Source organism: Lepidochelys kempii, chromosome 8 (genome assembly GCF_965140285.1).
Source record: "Lepidochelys kempii isolate rLepKem1 chromosome 8, rLepKem1.hap1, whole genome shotgun sequence".
NCBI lineage: Eukaryota > Metazoa > Chordata > Testudines > Cheloniidae > Lepidochelys > Lepidochelys kempii.
In genome coordinates this window covers 32,611,455-32,626,325 of record NC_136387.1, presented here as the reverse complement: position 1 = coordinate 32,626,325, position 14,871 = coordinate 32,611,455, and the positions used below count along the sequence as shown (strand labels likewise).

The 14,871-nt window shown below is 39.3% G+C and overlaps 1 protein-coding gene across 4 annotated transcripts in view; it reads right to left on the bottom strand.

The window, feature by feature from the left end:
* RANBP17 (RAN binding protein 17) overlaps nucleotides 1–14,871 on the bottom strand; it is a 269,237-nt gene that overhangs the window by 218,273 nt on the left and 36,093 nt on the right. For all 4 annotated transcript variants that reach the window (XM_073355989.1, XM_073355992.1, XM_073355990.2 and 1 more), the window contains 5 exons: nucleotides 14,511–14,657; nucleotides 13,243–13,415; nucleotides 9,506–9,699; nucleotides 2,863–2,968; nucleotides 1,474–1,609 (listed from right to left, as the gene is read on the bottom strand). In XM_073355989.1, the coding sequence (XP_073212090.1) occupies nucleotides 1,474–1,609; nucleotides 2,863–2,968; nucleotides 9,506–9,699; nucleotides 13,243–13,415; nucleotides 14,511–14,657 (756 nt within the window). The remainder of the gene's footprint in view (nucleotides 1–1,473; nucleotides 1,610–2,862; nucleotides 2,969–9,505; nucleotides 9,700–13,242; nucleotides 13,416–14,510; nucleotides 14,658–14,871) is intronic.

The window sequence follows — 14,871 nt, the reverse complement described above, 5'->3', positions numbered from 1 at the left end:
TAAAAAACATTTTTGATATTTAGTAACATTTTAAATCAACAGTTGGAACTATTTCAGCTTTCATATGAATGGCAGTTGTGACAGCAATCTTAAGACTTCTCAGCCAGTAAATGTAATACATTTTGTGTGCATCATGTTATGATTTAGTGTGCAAGAACTCAGACTTTACATCTTCTTTTGACAGAGAAGCTCCAGGCAATTGAGTGTTAATGCTTCATTTTTAGGACATCATTTCACCCAGACCCAAATTCTTCCCCCAGTAGTACTCAGTACTATCCCTACACCAGAATGATAATGGAAGGCACAGCTTCTGCTGGATTGGCTGGGAGAGGGTGCTAAAAAAAACCATGACAGTCTAGTATAGCATACTATACTCCATCATGCATTAACAGGTCATTTCCACCCAGCACCAGCCCGGACAGCAAGAGCCCACACACAATAAGGAGAATTAGGACATCAATACATTTATTTACCACCTGACAAAAATCAGATATTATTGATCAGAATGATTATGACAACCTTGCTTCCACTGAATTTCAGTCAATGGGAGTTTTGTCAGATCTGAGCAGGACTGGGAGCAGAATCTGTTATTGTAATATTATAAAGCAATTTGTCATATTTGAAAAACACAAATCAGCTTTGGCAATTAAAGCAACACTTAAGTTTCCATGAAAAAGTAATTCAGCATAATATAAAACTTTATTTTTAATATCAAAGTAAGGAGCCATTCAATAACCCTAAAGTATGATTCAAACCAAGGGGGATAAAATAATCCTTTGGTTTGGGACTGTTCACCAGAAAGCATGGGTACAATAAGTTAAAAAAAAAAAAAATCTTAGTCATTGTCAAAAGTCTTCCTAAAGATTTGCTTGGGGCTCAAACACAAACAAACAATGTTCCTTCAATCATTCTCAAGATCAACTGATACTGTCTTACTGATGTTCTCTTTATAATATCTATATTATGACTGTCCCCTACAGTTAAGGTGAATTAACTGCTGCTTCTTCCAAGAATGTATCTTACTTTTCCCTATTCCTTCCCTATTTAAAATGCAGAAAAGCCAAATAATGTGAGAAATGCATAAATGAGTAACTGTCAAAAGAAAAGAACTATTAAAAGAATAAATCTTGTGTACCCAGATGTGAAATATAACACAATATAGCAGAACCCAGTTAAATGTTTGAAATAAAAAACTGAAATGCAAACTAACCTAAAACTATAAAATGAATACAACTGTTAAAAATATTAACTCTCTGCATGCCAAACCTTAAAATATACAAGGTGGTAAATCCTCTCAAACCATCAAAAATTAATAAATTAAATATCTATAAGCTTAATATCCATCAGATAATATCTTCAGTTTTCACTCCAGCACATATTTTTACACATACATTTAAGATATATTAGTAACCCATTTCCTACACAGATTTCTTCATTTTAATTACACAAATCTCGTTTGCGGCAAAGACTTACCTTTGAGGTTCGCTGCAGCTGGTCCCCCACATATGTTTTACGGAATTGATCCAAAAACCAGAGAATCGCGAGTTCTACTTTTTCATTACTAGACCGTGGTAACTGGGCATCCATCAAGGATATCAGCTGAAAAACTCTTAATGCCAAGGGAAAACATTCTCAGGAGGAATTTTCAAAGACACAAATGATATTCTGACAGCTAATTTCTCATGGGTCCATCAGCCATTATTTATTTGCCTAAGCTAGTATTTGCTACTTTTCTTCCTTGCATTTCCTTCTTTTATAAACTACTAACATGACTACCACACACAGCTGCACATCAGCACTATGCTTCTTGCTAAACTATGCTCTGTCACTTGAAATACATTTTTATACTTCTGTCAACTTGCGAAATGCTCTTTTTCTTAGTACAGCATTTATATAATTGTCAGACAATTTATTCGGTTGCTCTGAAAATTACTATGACTTTTTTCTAATTCTGAAATATGCAATATCTGGATTAGAAGCCAGATACACAAGGTCTGTTTTAAAATACCTCTCACATTTAATAACACATAGTAGAACATCAATAATGATGCAGAGTCCAAGGCAAATTAGTGAAGCCTGAAATGAGGATGTAAATAGAGGCATCATTAGCCAATTCTTAGTGTGTAAGTCCCTTTTTCAAGTGCGCTGGGTATAGAGCCAGGGCAAGTGGGAATTCCCTATTTATCACAGAGAATGTGGTATCATCCACAATAACCTCTCACCCAGTCTGTGCTTCAATAAACTCTATACCCAGAGACAGGTTAAGGCCCATATTTTTAAAAGTGGCCTCAAATTTTGAGTATTTGACTTCAAATGCCTATTGCCTAATTTTCAAAGGTGCTGAGCACCTGCAGTTGCCACTGAATTCATTATTTGCAAACTCATGTGATTAAAATGAAGGAAGCAATACAGGAAATAGATAAACGATAAAACTAACAATTAGCAAAACTACCATTTAAGTCCATGTGCATAATAAATAATAACTACCTTTTTAAGTCTATGTACATAACAAATGGTAGCTGCAGGTGCTCAGGCCACAATCATCCAAAGTTGGACACTAAAAACTGGGGCACAGAAAATGAGAGGTCAATTTTGAAATTCGAGCCCTAAGTGACTTACTGCCTGGCCACTCAGATCAGGATGAAAACACTACATCCTGAGATCTAGAACCATGCCACCATATTGAAAGATGAAGGAGCACGGTTGCAATTGGCTCAAATTTACACAAATTAAGTACAGCCCTTGAATTTGTAGCAGATACCAATGGATCCAACAACTGGGCAAAGTTTGGGCACCTCTCGTTTACCAATACATGTTAAAAAACACAACCCCTGTTTTGGTTTGTTTTAAAAATACACTTACCGACAGGATAATTCTCCATCCATGGCATCATGTTCATCTGTACTGGTATAAGTTAATCTTCCTCCTACAACAGTACCAACAAGATATACCAGCCACGCCAGACGTCCTAACATTAAAAAGAAAGAAAAATCCACTAATAAGCAACTACATTAGCAGAGTATAGTTCTGTAAGACATATGACTGTGGAAGAGTCTGCAAGAGTAGTGGTGGAAGCGTCATCCCTCAAGACATTTTAAAGTGGACTGGACAAACCAATTAAAATTATACACTTAGGAACAATCGAGTGCTCACAAAGGGAAAGGCCAGATTTGAGGGTGGTTTCTTCTTTTTTTTTTTAAAAAAAACCTTAACTATAAATATGAACATAGGCATTAGACTAGAGCAGACCAGACTTCCATATTGTTCAGTATCCTCTCTCTGACAGAGCCCAGAACCAATTGCTCAGAGGAAGAAGGAACTCTATACAGACTATCAGTATGACTCAGGAATGTCCAATTTATTAGCGGCCTGCAGAACCTATCCACAGGATAGATCAACTGTGGTGGCAATTCCATAGTTAAAGCTGTAATTTACTTTCCATTTTAAGAGGATGAGATGCTATACACACCTCAGTTTTAACTCTCCCTTCTATATGAATGCTCTCACATCTGGTCTTTAACCATAAGAGTTGTTGTTTTTGTTTTTTTAGTTTACGGAAGTTAGTTCGGGCTAGGAAAATGAAAGAGTTTTTTAACAAGACTTCTATTTTTTCATAGCATTTCACCTCAAACACCACTTAGTCTAGAAAGTCAAATTTGTTTTATTAATGTAAGTTTTTAAAGGTTGTGGAGTTCATTTGGGAGTTATTCTCAATAATTATTTTAACTTTAGGGATTCTATGAGGTTGCTACAGGATTTATAAGCTTCTTCAGGTCTGGCAAAATTTATGAATTCCACAGGCACAGCCTTTGTAGTTTGTTACCTCGCATTCAAATAAGAAATTAAAAAACTTCAGAGTCTCTCTTGGTAGTTTATAAGTGCTCTAGTTCTGAGCCAATGAAATCAGAAGTTTTGCAGACACAGGGCAAAGCCTGTATGCTCTTAGAGTTAAATATTTCCTATTCCAGAAAATTAGTAGCTTTCCATCATGTAGTTTTCAAGGTCTATGGGCACGGCCATCAGAGCTGAAAAGTTTTGAAGGTGCATCTCATCCATTAAAAGTTTTGCAGGCCCATTCTGCCAATCTTGTAAGCCATGTGATTGCCACTTCAGAGGTTACAAGGTCTGCAGGTACAGCCCAACAATTAGAATATCTGTAGGATCAATATGTAAATTTTGCAAGATCCATACCTACCACCCTTGTGCTTACAAGGTCTGTATACATTGCCAATGGGGCTTAGACAGCATGCAGACTGTAAGCTCCATCCTGATAAGTATGGGATCTTCAGGACTGTTACAGTACTATCCCTGTAGAGTTTTTATACCTGCAGATCATGTAAACTGTGTATCCCAAAAACTCAGGAAATCCAATGCCATGTTGCAGAAATTAGGACAGTTTAAATTTCTCCCATGTAGTTTAATTACAAGACCCTGATCTTCAATATTTAGACCATGGCAGCCCTAGCTAAATTATTTGTGTTTAACCATGAGACCTAGTAACCAGGAATACCCTCAATTGGGAAAAAAGGTATAGTGGTATTAAAATAGTATTTTCCCATAAGGTGGAGTCACTTCAGTGCCTGATCTAAGAGATGAATTGTAAGAGATTTATCAGATTGTTAGAGCTTCCAGTTGCACATTAACATGTCCCCTCAACTACAATGCTACTCCCGGCCAGTATGTTCACCAGGAAAAAAGTTGTACTGCTAACTCAAGTTAACTAACTCAAAGTACTATCCTAGTGAAGATAAGGTAGTTTACACATGAGTTAAGGCTATGGTGGAGCATATTCCTTAACTCCACCAGCTAACTTATGTGAAAACCAGAAACTGCCTGGTCTTCCCTAGGATTTTAACCTCGATTTACGAACACACCTTTTTTCCCTAGTAAAGACAAGGCCTTGGAGATTTGACCAAAACATGTTTCAATATTGAATGCCAAGGAAAACCTAGACACATGAACACTGCAATATTTTCCTTTTAAACAACATACCAATGGCCACATACTGTCCTTCATGGCATTTCTCTGCAGAGAATGAGGGCAAAGTATTATATTTTATCTTAAAGGAATAGGTAAAATGAGAGAGAGAAAGAAAGTATGACAGACAGACAGACTTTTCAGATTTGTTTGTTCTGTCTTTTTGGAAAGATCCTAAATCTCTTCATGACAAAACACATTACCCAAAAGTATGCATGTATAGAGAAAAATTATTCTAAGTAGTGTATAATAGAGTTTTTGATATATGTATAGTATGCTCCAATTTGCATATATGTTAGTGTTTAAAGTTTGTTTCACATTCTTTACTGAATTCTTCATTTGTATACCACTGAGCTTCATTTAATCTCCCCCAAGTTTTACAGTGACACATTCTGAAAGTACAGAACTGAAGGGCAATGAATTTTCGCTGCCCAGGCCCATTCAGGTAAATCTTTCCGAGATACACACCTATGCATTAAAGGTCTGATCCAGATTTCTGACATTGGTGTAAATCAGGGATGACTCCATGTCATTAATGGAGTTACTCTGATGTAAACAACAACAAAATCAGGCCCTACATTTAAACCCTGTGATAGTAATCTAATGGGAAGAACATAAGCAATGATAAAATAGATACTAAAATGTACCACAGAACGCAAATAAGGGGGACATGATTTTCAATACAAGTATTTATAACAGAGCATTCTGATCTATATTTTAAATATCTTGCAAAAACTTTTGCAATAGAATTTAAAATCACCAGCAGATAAAGCTTAGGGATACATATGCTAATGTTTACTTTTACTTCCAAGGCACAAAGGAACATTAATAAATTATTTTACAGTTTTGGAGAGACACTGATGACACTTACTTTAAAATTCATTAGATATCTGAGACCTTCACTGGGCCATTTTCTCAGCCCATCACTTCTTCGCAATCCCCCATTTCTGCCCCTCCAGTACAGAGTTTTCTCAAAATTCTTTGGTCAAGGAAATGGTGGTTTGCCTCCCACACCCAAGATAAGAAAGCAGGGAGGTCAGCCCCCCACAACCTACAGAAGGATAGAGCCAGCTGCATGGAGGCACTGTCTCTCTGCACTTATCTTTAATCCCTAGCCTTACACATGCTTTCATGCAATGCAGCCAGATAGTGGCTGCCCTTGGAGGCCCGTTATCTGTACCCCAACCCTCATCCCCCCCATGTGCCTATCCTGGACCTTCCAATATGTCCTCTGTGGACTTGAGGAAAGGTGTGATGTGATGGATTCAGATGACTTCAGACCCACTGGCAGAGGGGACCTCTGACTGAAGACCGCAGGGGGACTGATTCTCTGCAAAGATTTTGCAGTATGTCTAAACAATCTGGACTAACAGTACCAAATGTTAGTAACTTTTTCTATTCCAATAAATTATAAAATTAACTCCTCACACTAAGTCAAACACGTAGTTTTTAAATAAGTGTTATTTTTGTGATTCTGTCACAGGCTGATTTGGCACTCATTGAGCAGTATACAGGAGGTACTGGGTGAAATTCTACAATCTGACATACAGGAGGTCAGAATAATGGTATCTTCTGGCCTTAAAATCTATGAGATTTGCTGTGATGGCTGTCGAAAAATTTAAGTTAAAAAGGAGAATTATTAACCTGTTAAGGCACTTACACTTGGACAATGTCAAAAAATATATAATCCGAGAGAACGTCCCCTGGATTCTAGATAATCTGTTTTTTAAAAAGCTATGTGATATCATACATTGACCAACCATACTGTACGTAATCACATAGAACATTAGTGAATCAACAAAGGAGGTGTCTATTAATCACCTATGGGGACAACTGTGTTCCAAAGACTGTGAAATACTTGCTGAACTCATCACTGATGGCATGGGGCTAATGCACAGCCAGAGAAAGATGATTACAAAAGCAAGCTAATTCAAAGGAGCAGCAAAAAATAAGATGTTTGCCAAATGGCCAAACACTGCAATAAAAAATATTTTATTTACAAGTTTCTAAGAACTATGAAGGTAAAATACGCCCTGCACAAGAGCCCCTCTCTAGGAAGGCAGCATGACCAGTTGTTTGAACATGAGACCAGCTGTTTGAAAAAGAAGCTCCTGAGAACTAAACTCGGCGCTTTTTGGACTCTTTGGGTGTGTCGACATCGCAACTAGACATACCCTAAGTGAGACTTTAACCAAGTAGCTTATGCCAAAGTTTTCAGCAGTGAACACTGATTTTGGATGCCTGATACACCTCCAGCCTAATTTTCTTATGTGCTGCACACATCTCAAATTGCACATGCAACAACGGAGGCAACCATAATTACTGAATGCTTTTGAAAATTTGGCCTTAATTTTTGTCTCAATTTACTCATCTGTTTTTCAAAAAAAAGAGAGAATGCCTACTTATTTCAGAGGAATGTTATGAGAATTCATTAGCTAATGTTTATACTTGACCATATATATTCTATTATAAATTATTAATTATTATTAAAGAAGGGTTCCAGAGAGTATTGAGACCATTGTAATAACTTACTAGATTTGTGGTTCTCAAGAGGCCTCTCCAAACACACACAGACACCACCATCGAATAAAAAAAGACCCACCCATGCACAAAAATATTCCACAATTACACAACGTACAGAAGCCAATTTAAGCCAAATTACACAACGTATAGAAAAAGCAGCACCAGAGGACTGTATAACTAAAATGACCAAATCAACAGCAGGCTCTCCAGTGACTTGAAAGGCTAAAGCCACCCAGTAAAGAGTGGCCATTTCAAAAGACAGCAGCAAACAGCAGCTGCTTTTCAGAGCTGTATGATTCAAACAGCAGAGCCACTATTTTGAACCACACACTCTTGTCAACAATTTGTATTTAAACATAAAACTAGTTACTCTGACACTTATTGAAGTAGCTCAGATTTAAACAAAGGCTATTTTTCTGATGACTCTCTCTCCAGTCTCATTTGTGGAAAGCAGAATCTCAACTCTTAACACAAAACCAGTTTACCATTACAGTTTTCCCTATTCTTCTCTACTTCCACTATATGAAGCGTTCAGGGCACTTGCTTTTGCAGCTGCTTAGCTAGACTACATATTTTTTCTTTGGCAAAATAATTATTGCTGTAATAATCTGTAATTATGGTTTATAATAGCAATAATCCCAAAGAAATCAGTCATTACCATAGATCACAAGTAATCGTTAACTACTGTTAATGACCCATTTCTTGGGGATTATTGTTTAGTAAACCATGACCGCATCACCATCGATACAGAGAGCAAGACAATATAATAAAATGAGATCTTAATATAATATTAACTTATTTTGTAACATTAAAAGCCATTAAACATCTAAATTAAAGTATGTATAACTAAGGGATGTAACATTTATTGTTCAGCATGAACAGAAGTGTTTAGTTTGCAGAAAAGAAACTGAATTCTTCTGCAAGGAGCAATACAGAATTAAACTGCACCAAACTTTCTCTTATGCCCAAGTATTGGCCTATGGAACATTCCTGCGTTATTGTAGCTGATCATTCCCCTTTGACTCTATGTGTAGAAGAATCCAATAACAGCAGTGAAGTACAGACTGCAGCTGGAGAACAGAAAACTGCCTTTCAATGCAAGTTTGCTAATGGACCACAAAGGGGAAGTGACAGGTGCATACAGGGAAGGGAAGTAAGAGAAAGAGTCAGACCACGTGCATTACATAAGCTAGAATAAAATGGCTCCCCACATTTAACTCTGCATTTTCAAGATGTCAACAAAAAGCAGCAGTATGAATGGCAATATCCGATCCAAAATATCGACAACAAAAGAACAGCTGTATTGGGGGGAACAACACAATTCAGTCATATAAAGATGCAATAACTATAAAACAGCTACACTAGGAAAGAGTTAGTCATTTACATGGTCAAGTTAAACAAGGCACAGATAGGAACAATTAATCTATGTAATAACATTACATAGGCCATAATATTGTACAGTTTACATACATTATCTCTTTATAACTAAGTTGCTTTTCCAATGCTACTAATTGATCCTCACAAAACTCAGAGGGAAGTAAGGATAATTAGTGTATTTATTTTACAGATGGGGCAGTCAAATCAGAGAAGTTAAGGCCTACATTTTCAAAAGTATCTGTCAAGTTTGGGTCCCTCAGTTTTCAGGTATCCAACCTGAGAAATGTACAGCCTGGTTTTCAGAAGTGATGAGTTCTCACAGCTCCCACTGCCTTCTAATTGAAGTGTGGATTTTCATCATCTTTGAAAGTCAGAACTTTAGGTTCTAAAACTGGGAACCCAAAAACTGAGGCACTCCATGCTGGAGGCAACTTTTGAAAATGTGAGCCAAACTGACTTAAGTGAAGTAAAAACAGGGTTAGAACTCAAGAGTTACCACTTTCCAGACATGTACTCAGACCACCGGATCACACTTCCCTCTCATACACAGATGGATAATTTTGCACCATTTCAAGTCCACATAACAGAGAACAATGCAGTCTCAATCATAAATGAAATAAATACTAACCTTCTTGGACTGTGATTTCTAGTGGATTCCTACTAGAAGAATGCAATAGCTTTTGGTAGTTTTGTGCGTTTTGGTCAAACAACTGTACAAGAAGTGCACAGGTCTTTTCATATTCACACCTGCTGACTGTGCAGAGTTGCTCCAGCTGCTGAAATACAGTAGCTGTATCATCCAGAGGATCTTCCAAACCATCTCTGCAATATACATAAAATAGGGGTTACTTACTAGAAACTATTGTTCTTAAAGAGTTGCCTCTGTGCATTCACATCTGTAATAACTAGCATCTCCAGCATCAAGCTACAGGACTGTATAACAAAGTTGTGTCCTCAGGGCAGTCCATTAGCATTCTCATGCTGCAATGTCATCACTGGCTGAAACCATATAATCTATATAAAGGACCATACACACCCCAACCACCTCTATCCTTCTCCCGAGCCGACAGAGTCCTGAAATACAAAGAACTCAGAGGCAGAGGGGAAAGACAGATGAGCAATGTGAATGCACAGAGATAACTCTTGAAGAAAAATGGTTACTAGTAAATAATTCCGCTTTCTTCTTCAAGGGCCTCATTGCATTTCCGCTTATGAGAAAGTAGTAAGTAGTGCTCCTATTAGAGGATGGTGGACAAGATATTTTAGGCAAAAATTGGCTATGACAATGCCTTACAAAACTGAACATTAGATCGCAATGCCAAGTCCAACGAATAATTGTTAATGACAGAATAAGCACAACTCCATGTTGCTGCTTTGCAAGTCTCTACCATAGCAGTCTCAGGCAGCTACATAGGCAGCTCTGGCCCAAGCAGAATACATCTTTAAGCCAAGAGATACTGTTTATTTGGCTAAGGATTAACAAAGCTCAACATCTAAGATGTAGAAGCAGAACCTCACTGGGTAGCCTGGGATCTGAGGAACAAAACAGGAAGGGAGATATAATGGGACAGATGAAAATTTGACACCACCACAGATATAAAGCTGGGGTGAGGTCTCAAAATGACTTCTTTATGTAACACTATAATGGGTTCAGAGGCCATAACTAAAAAAATCCACCGTTGGCATTGAGAAAGGAGGTCAGGGCACAACGGAAGCGGAACCAACAGTTCTCTGGACAGAACAGTGTGCCAATGCTGCCACAGCCACATTTGTGTTAGCAGTATGATGTTGGCTCTGTCCTCTCTGATTTTCCTTACGACTCTGGGTATCGAAGGAAGGCTAGGAGAGGACTGCTCCAATTGAGCAGCAATGCATCCGATGAAGATTTTTTATCTTTGTGACCAGTGGTGCAGTAGATGACACCTGGCATTATGAATGGACACAAATCAGTCAATTTGTGGCTGACCATAGCTGAAGAATAATGAGGATACCACCTCATTTAGGGACCACTGATGTTGGTTGTAAGATTTCCTGCTGAGGATGTCTGCCTGTATGCTCTCCTTCCCCACTGTTAGATGTACAGCTAGTGGGTGTGCCAAGAGTAATGTCAAAACAGGTAAGCAGTCTCTACAGAGGACATGCATCAGTGGAGGAGACAAAGAAAAGGAGGCACTGTTCTTGTTCTCCTTAGGCTCCTTTCACAGATCAGAATGCTTCCTCCTCTTTTCTTTTCTCTTCCCTGGGACAGGATCATGAGGAGATCTGGAAGCCCGACTCTGAATAGTGATGTTGACCAGTGCTGACTGGGAGCGAACCAAGGACATTTTTGATGCCAACAAAGACAGCAGTGCTAGAGCAGTCCTGTTTGGATAAAGCATACAGCACTAGACAGTACCAACCAGGAGACTCAGCCCAAGTAAGCGTTTGCTTCAGGAAGGTCAATCTGAGGCCAGACAACAAGGGGAGCAATGAAGCTGGGGCAGCAAAATGCATCTCAAATCTTTTTACAGAAGACCTCAGCACTCCCAAAAGAATGTGAGGATAGTCCAAGGAAGCCAAGTGCACCTGCAGTATTAACTTTCTGTTCTCCTCAACTGAGAAGAGATGAATTCTCATCCGATGAAGTGAGCTGTAGCTCACGATAGCTTATGCTCAGATAAATCGGTTCGTCTCTAAGGTGCCCCAAGTCCTCCTTTTCTTTCTGCGAATACAGACTAACCCGGCTGCTCCTCTGAAACCTGAGAAGAGACAGTGCAGCAAGCGGTCTCCTGGGAGACTATGAGCCTGTCCCAGGCACTGTAGGCACCAAACATGTTCATCTGTCTCTGGAAAGATGGTTGAGCAGGTGGCACATCTTTTCAACTCCAAACAGAGTTCAGGACTAGACACAGCCTAGGGGATAATCCAAGGCAAGTGACCTCATCTGCTCTAATTTTAATATGACTGACTCACTCACTGTAAAAGGATAGGCGAACACGCTTGCAGACTTGAGAAGTAGTTCCACTTCGGTCTTGCTGCAAACGAACTGAGATGGCTGTGGTTGTGCTCTTCCTCATACAGACTGACATGAGGACAGCATCCTAGCATGAGAGCACTACTGCACCCCACAGGACACAAAGCTTAGTTATACAGTTTCACAGCTTGACACTACAGGAACTAGACCCTGCAAGTGGGAATGCACAGAGGCCCCCCGAAGAAGGATTAAACATTTTTAGCCATTCAAAACACATTTTTTCTTTGGCTGCTTTATTTGCTGTGATCCTATGGTAAATTTGTCTAAAATATAAAAGGGATTTTGGCTATAAAATGTCAAGTCAATAAATAAGAATTACTAGCTGGGACAATAAGTATAAATCTATATAGCAAATGAAGGTAGTACTCACTTAAACGTGTACTGCAAAGCAAAAATAATACAGAATCAGCACAGATTTGTATCTCATTAACCAAGCTGTCATGGCATTTAGTACAGAAATTGTTAAACAACCCTTTTATTCAATTTTTTTAAAGGTTCTCTGAAAAGTTATTCTCTGAAAAGCGACTATAGAAAATGTATACTGGTGTTCCATTTTTGTGTGCATGCAAGAGTTAGTTATGGATAGAATATGCTCAGTTTACGAGTAAAAAGTTCACACATAGACAACAAAAGAGATTCTGCAAGTGGAACTTAGTGAGCAATTTTGTTGATGATACATGAATTGGAATAGAATCCAACTTACTCTCTCCTAGCTTTATTGGCCCTGTGGAGAACAGAGGAATAAATATATATTTTTTAAAAACAGCTCATAGTTTATTTTTTTTTACTAAAATAAGCAACTATAACTTCGAATACAACAGGGAGCAGATATGCTGAGTAAAAAGGGACCACTTTACAGTCATTTTTCAGAGCAGAATCACACTTTAAAATAATTCTGCCACCTCATCTTGTGCTACTCTCTCCCACCCTTTCATTAACAGGTGGGATTGCTTTTGCTGCCTTCCTTTGCTCATGTAGAGAGGGACCCTCGGAAGCTCCTGCTCTAATGGTATAAATGGCAGAAGAGGCTCAGCATCAACAATATTTTAGATATTGGATTATAATGGGCAAGGATCTTTTTATAAAATAAGGGGGCTCTGGAAAAGAAACAAATTGAACTCAAGTTTCATTTTTAATTTTGCTTTTAAGACACTGGGCCAAATTCTGATCTCACAACAGTGAGAAACAGGAGTGACGACTACAATCAATGAATATAATTTAATGTAACTGACGTGAGAAAAAGGCCATTAAGTTTTATTGATTTTAAAACAAAAGCACAACAGAAAGAACAATGTACCAGCTAATCAGTGCTCTAAAACTGCAAAGTTCTGTTTATACTGAAGAAGGTTTACCTTATAACTACAGGAACAGATTCCAGTCTAGAAGTAATGTATGCTTTTGTAATTTCTGGTGCATATGTATCTAAAAGGTGTGGTTCTGTTGATTTCACAAAAGGTACCGATGCTACCATTCTCTGCCACAGAGTTAGCAGATAGTGAACACTGTTTGGAGCAAACTCCCAGTGCTACAAAGAAACAAATGTAATTTTCATTAGAGCATATCTTATCCTGTGAAAATTCATGAACATTCAAACCTTATCTTTCCTACTAGTATTATTTATGTTGAGGAAGTCCTCAAATATCCCAATCAGAATCAAGGCCCCACTGAATTATACTAGACCAGAGGTGGCCAAACAGCAGCTCGCGAGCCACATCTGGCTCTTTTACAGTTAAAGTGTGGCTTGTGGACACCCCTCCCCGCATTCTCTGCCTACCAGGCTGGGTGGAGGGAGGCTGAGGGCTTCTGCCTAGCAGCCGGATGGTGCAGCTAGGAGCTTCTGTGTGAGACAACTGGTGCCTGCTGGGAGTGGGGGGTACAATTTAAAGGTTCCCCCTACAAAAGCTGGAGTCACACCCCTCTCTTACCCTCAGAGGGCCCTCCCTGCAGCTCCCAGATGTTAGCTCCTTGTGAAGAGGCAGATGCAAAGAACTGGGAGCTGCAGGGAGGGGCCACTGCTTTAGCTCCTCTGCCTGTCCCCAAGGCCGGAGCTCCCAGCTTGCTGGCTCTAGCAGCTGCAGTACAGGGAGAGGGCCCAGTGGCACCACATGATCAAGTGGAGCCAGCAAACCCTGGTAAAAATCTGGCAGGGGGGAGGGGGAACCTGACCCCTGTGCTCCCTCCCATGCATCACCTTTGACTTCTGTCTAGCGGGGAGCGGGTCTCAGGGCTTCAGGCCCAGGGGGCGCACCTGCCAGGGCTCAGGGCTTCAGCAGCAGCAAGGCTGAAGCCCTGAGACACCTCTCCCCACATGACTGAAGCCCTGAGCCCCAGCAGGCACCTCCCGGGGGCTCTCAAACATCTGAAGATTGTCATATGCAGCTCAGAGAGTCAGTAATTTTGGCCACCCCTGTACTAGACACTTTCGCACAAACACATAGGAAGACGTGAGCCCAGGGCTGAAGAGTTTACAAAGTTACATTACTGGCAAACTTGGAACAAAGTACATTTTCAAGTAAAATAACATCAACTGAATACAAACCCAACCCCAAAAACAAAACAAAAAAATCCCCCAAACCAAATCCCACATCCGTTAAGGATTTAAGGCTGTATATATCCTTACCTGTAAGCTAGTAATAGTGAAATTGGCTATCAATCTGATAACCTCTGAGTAATCCTTCACCATTACTAGTTCTCCCAACTGGTAGTTTGTCTTTAGTCGAGCCAAAAAACGACAGAACTCATGGTAATTACCTGGATCAGATAAACCCTAAAATTACAGAAGAAACAAAGTTTTTTTTAAAATCACCAGACTAACCTAATATGCTCACAGCAACTGAATGCAGTGACTCTTTGGGCAGTAGGGAAAAGAGGACAAGGATCCTTTAAGGGTCCCTACCGTATTTGGGTGAAGAGAAGGTTGAAGAGGGGGAAAGATTTCCCTCAGTGGAGCCCAGGGGGCTACAGGAAGTTGCTGGACCAGG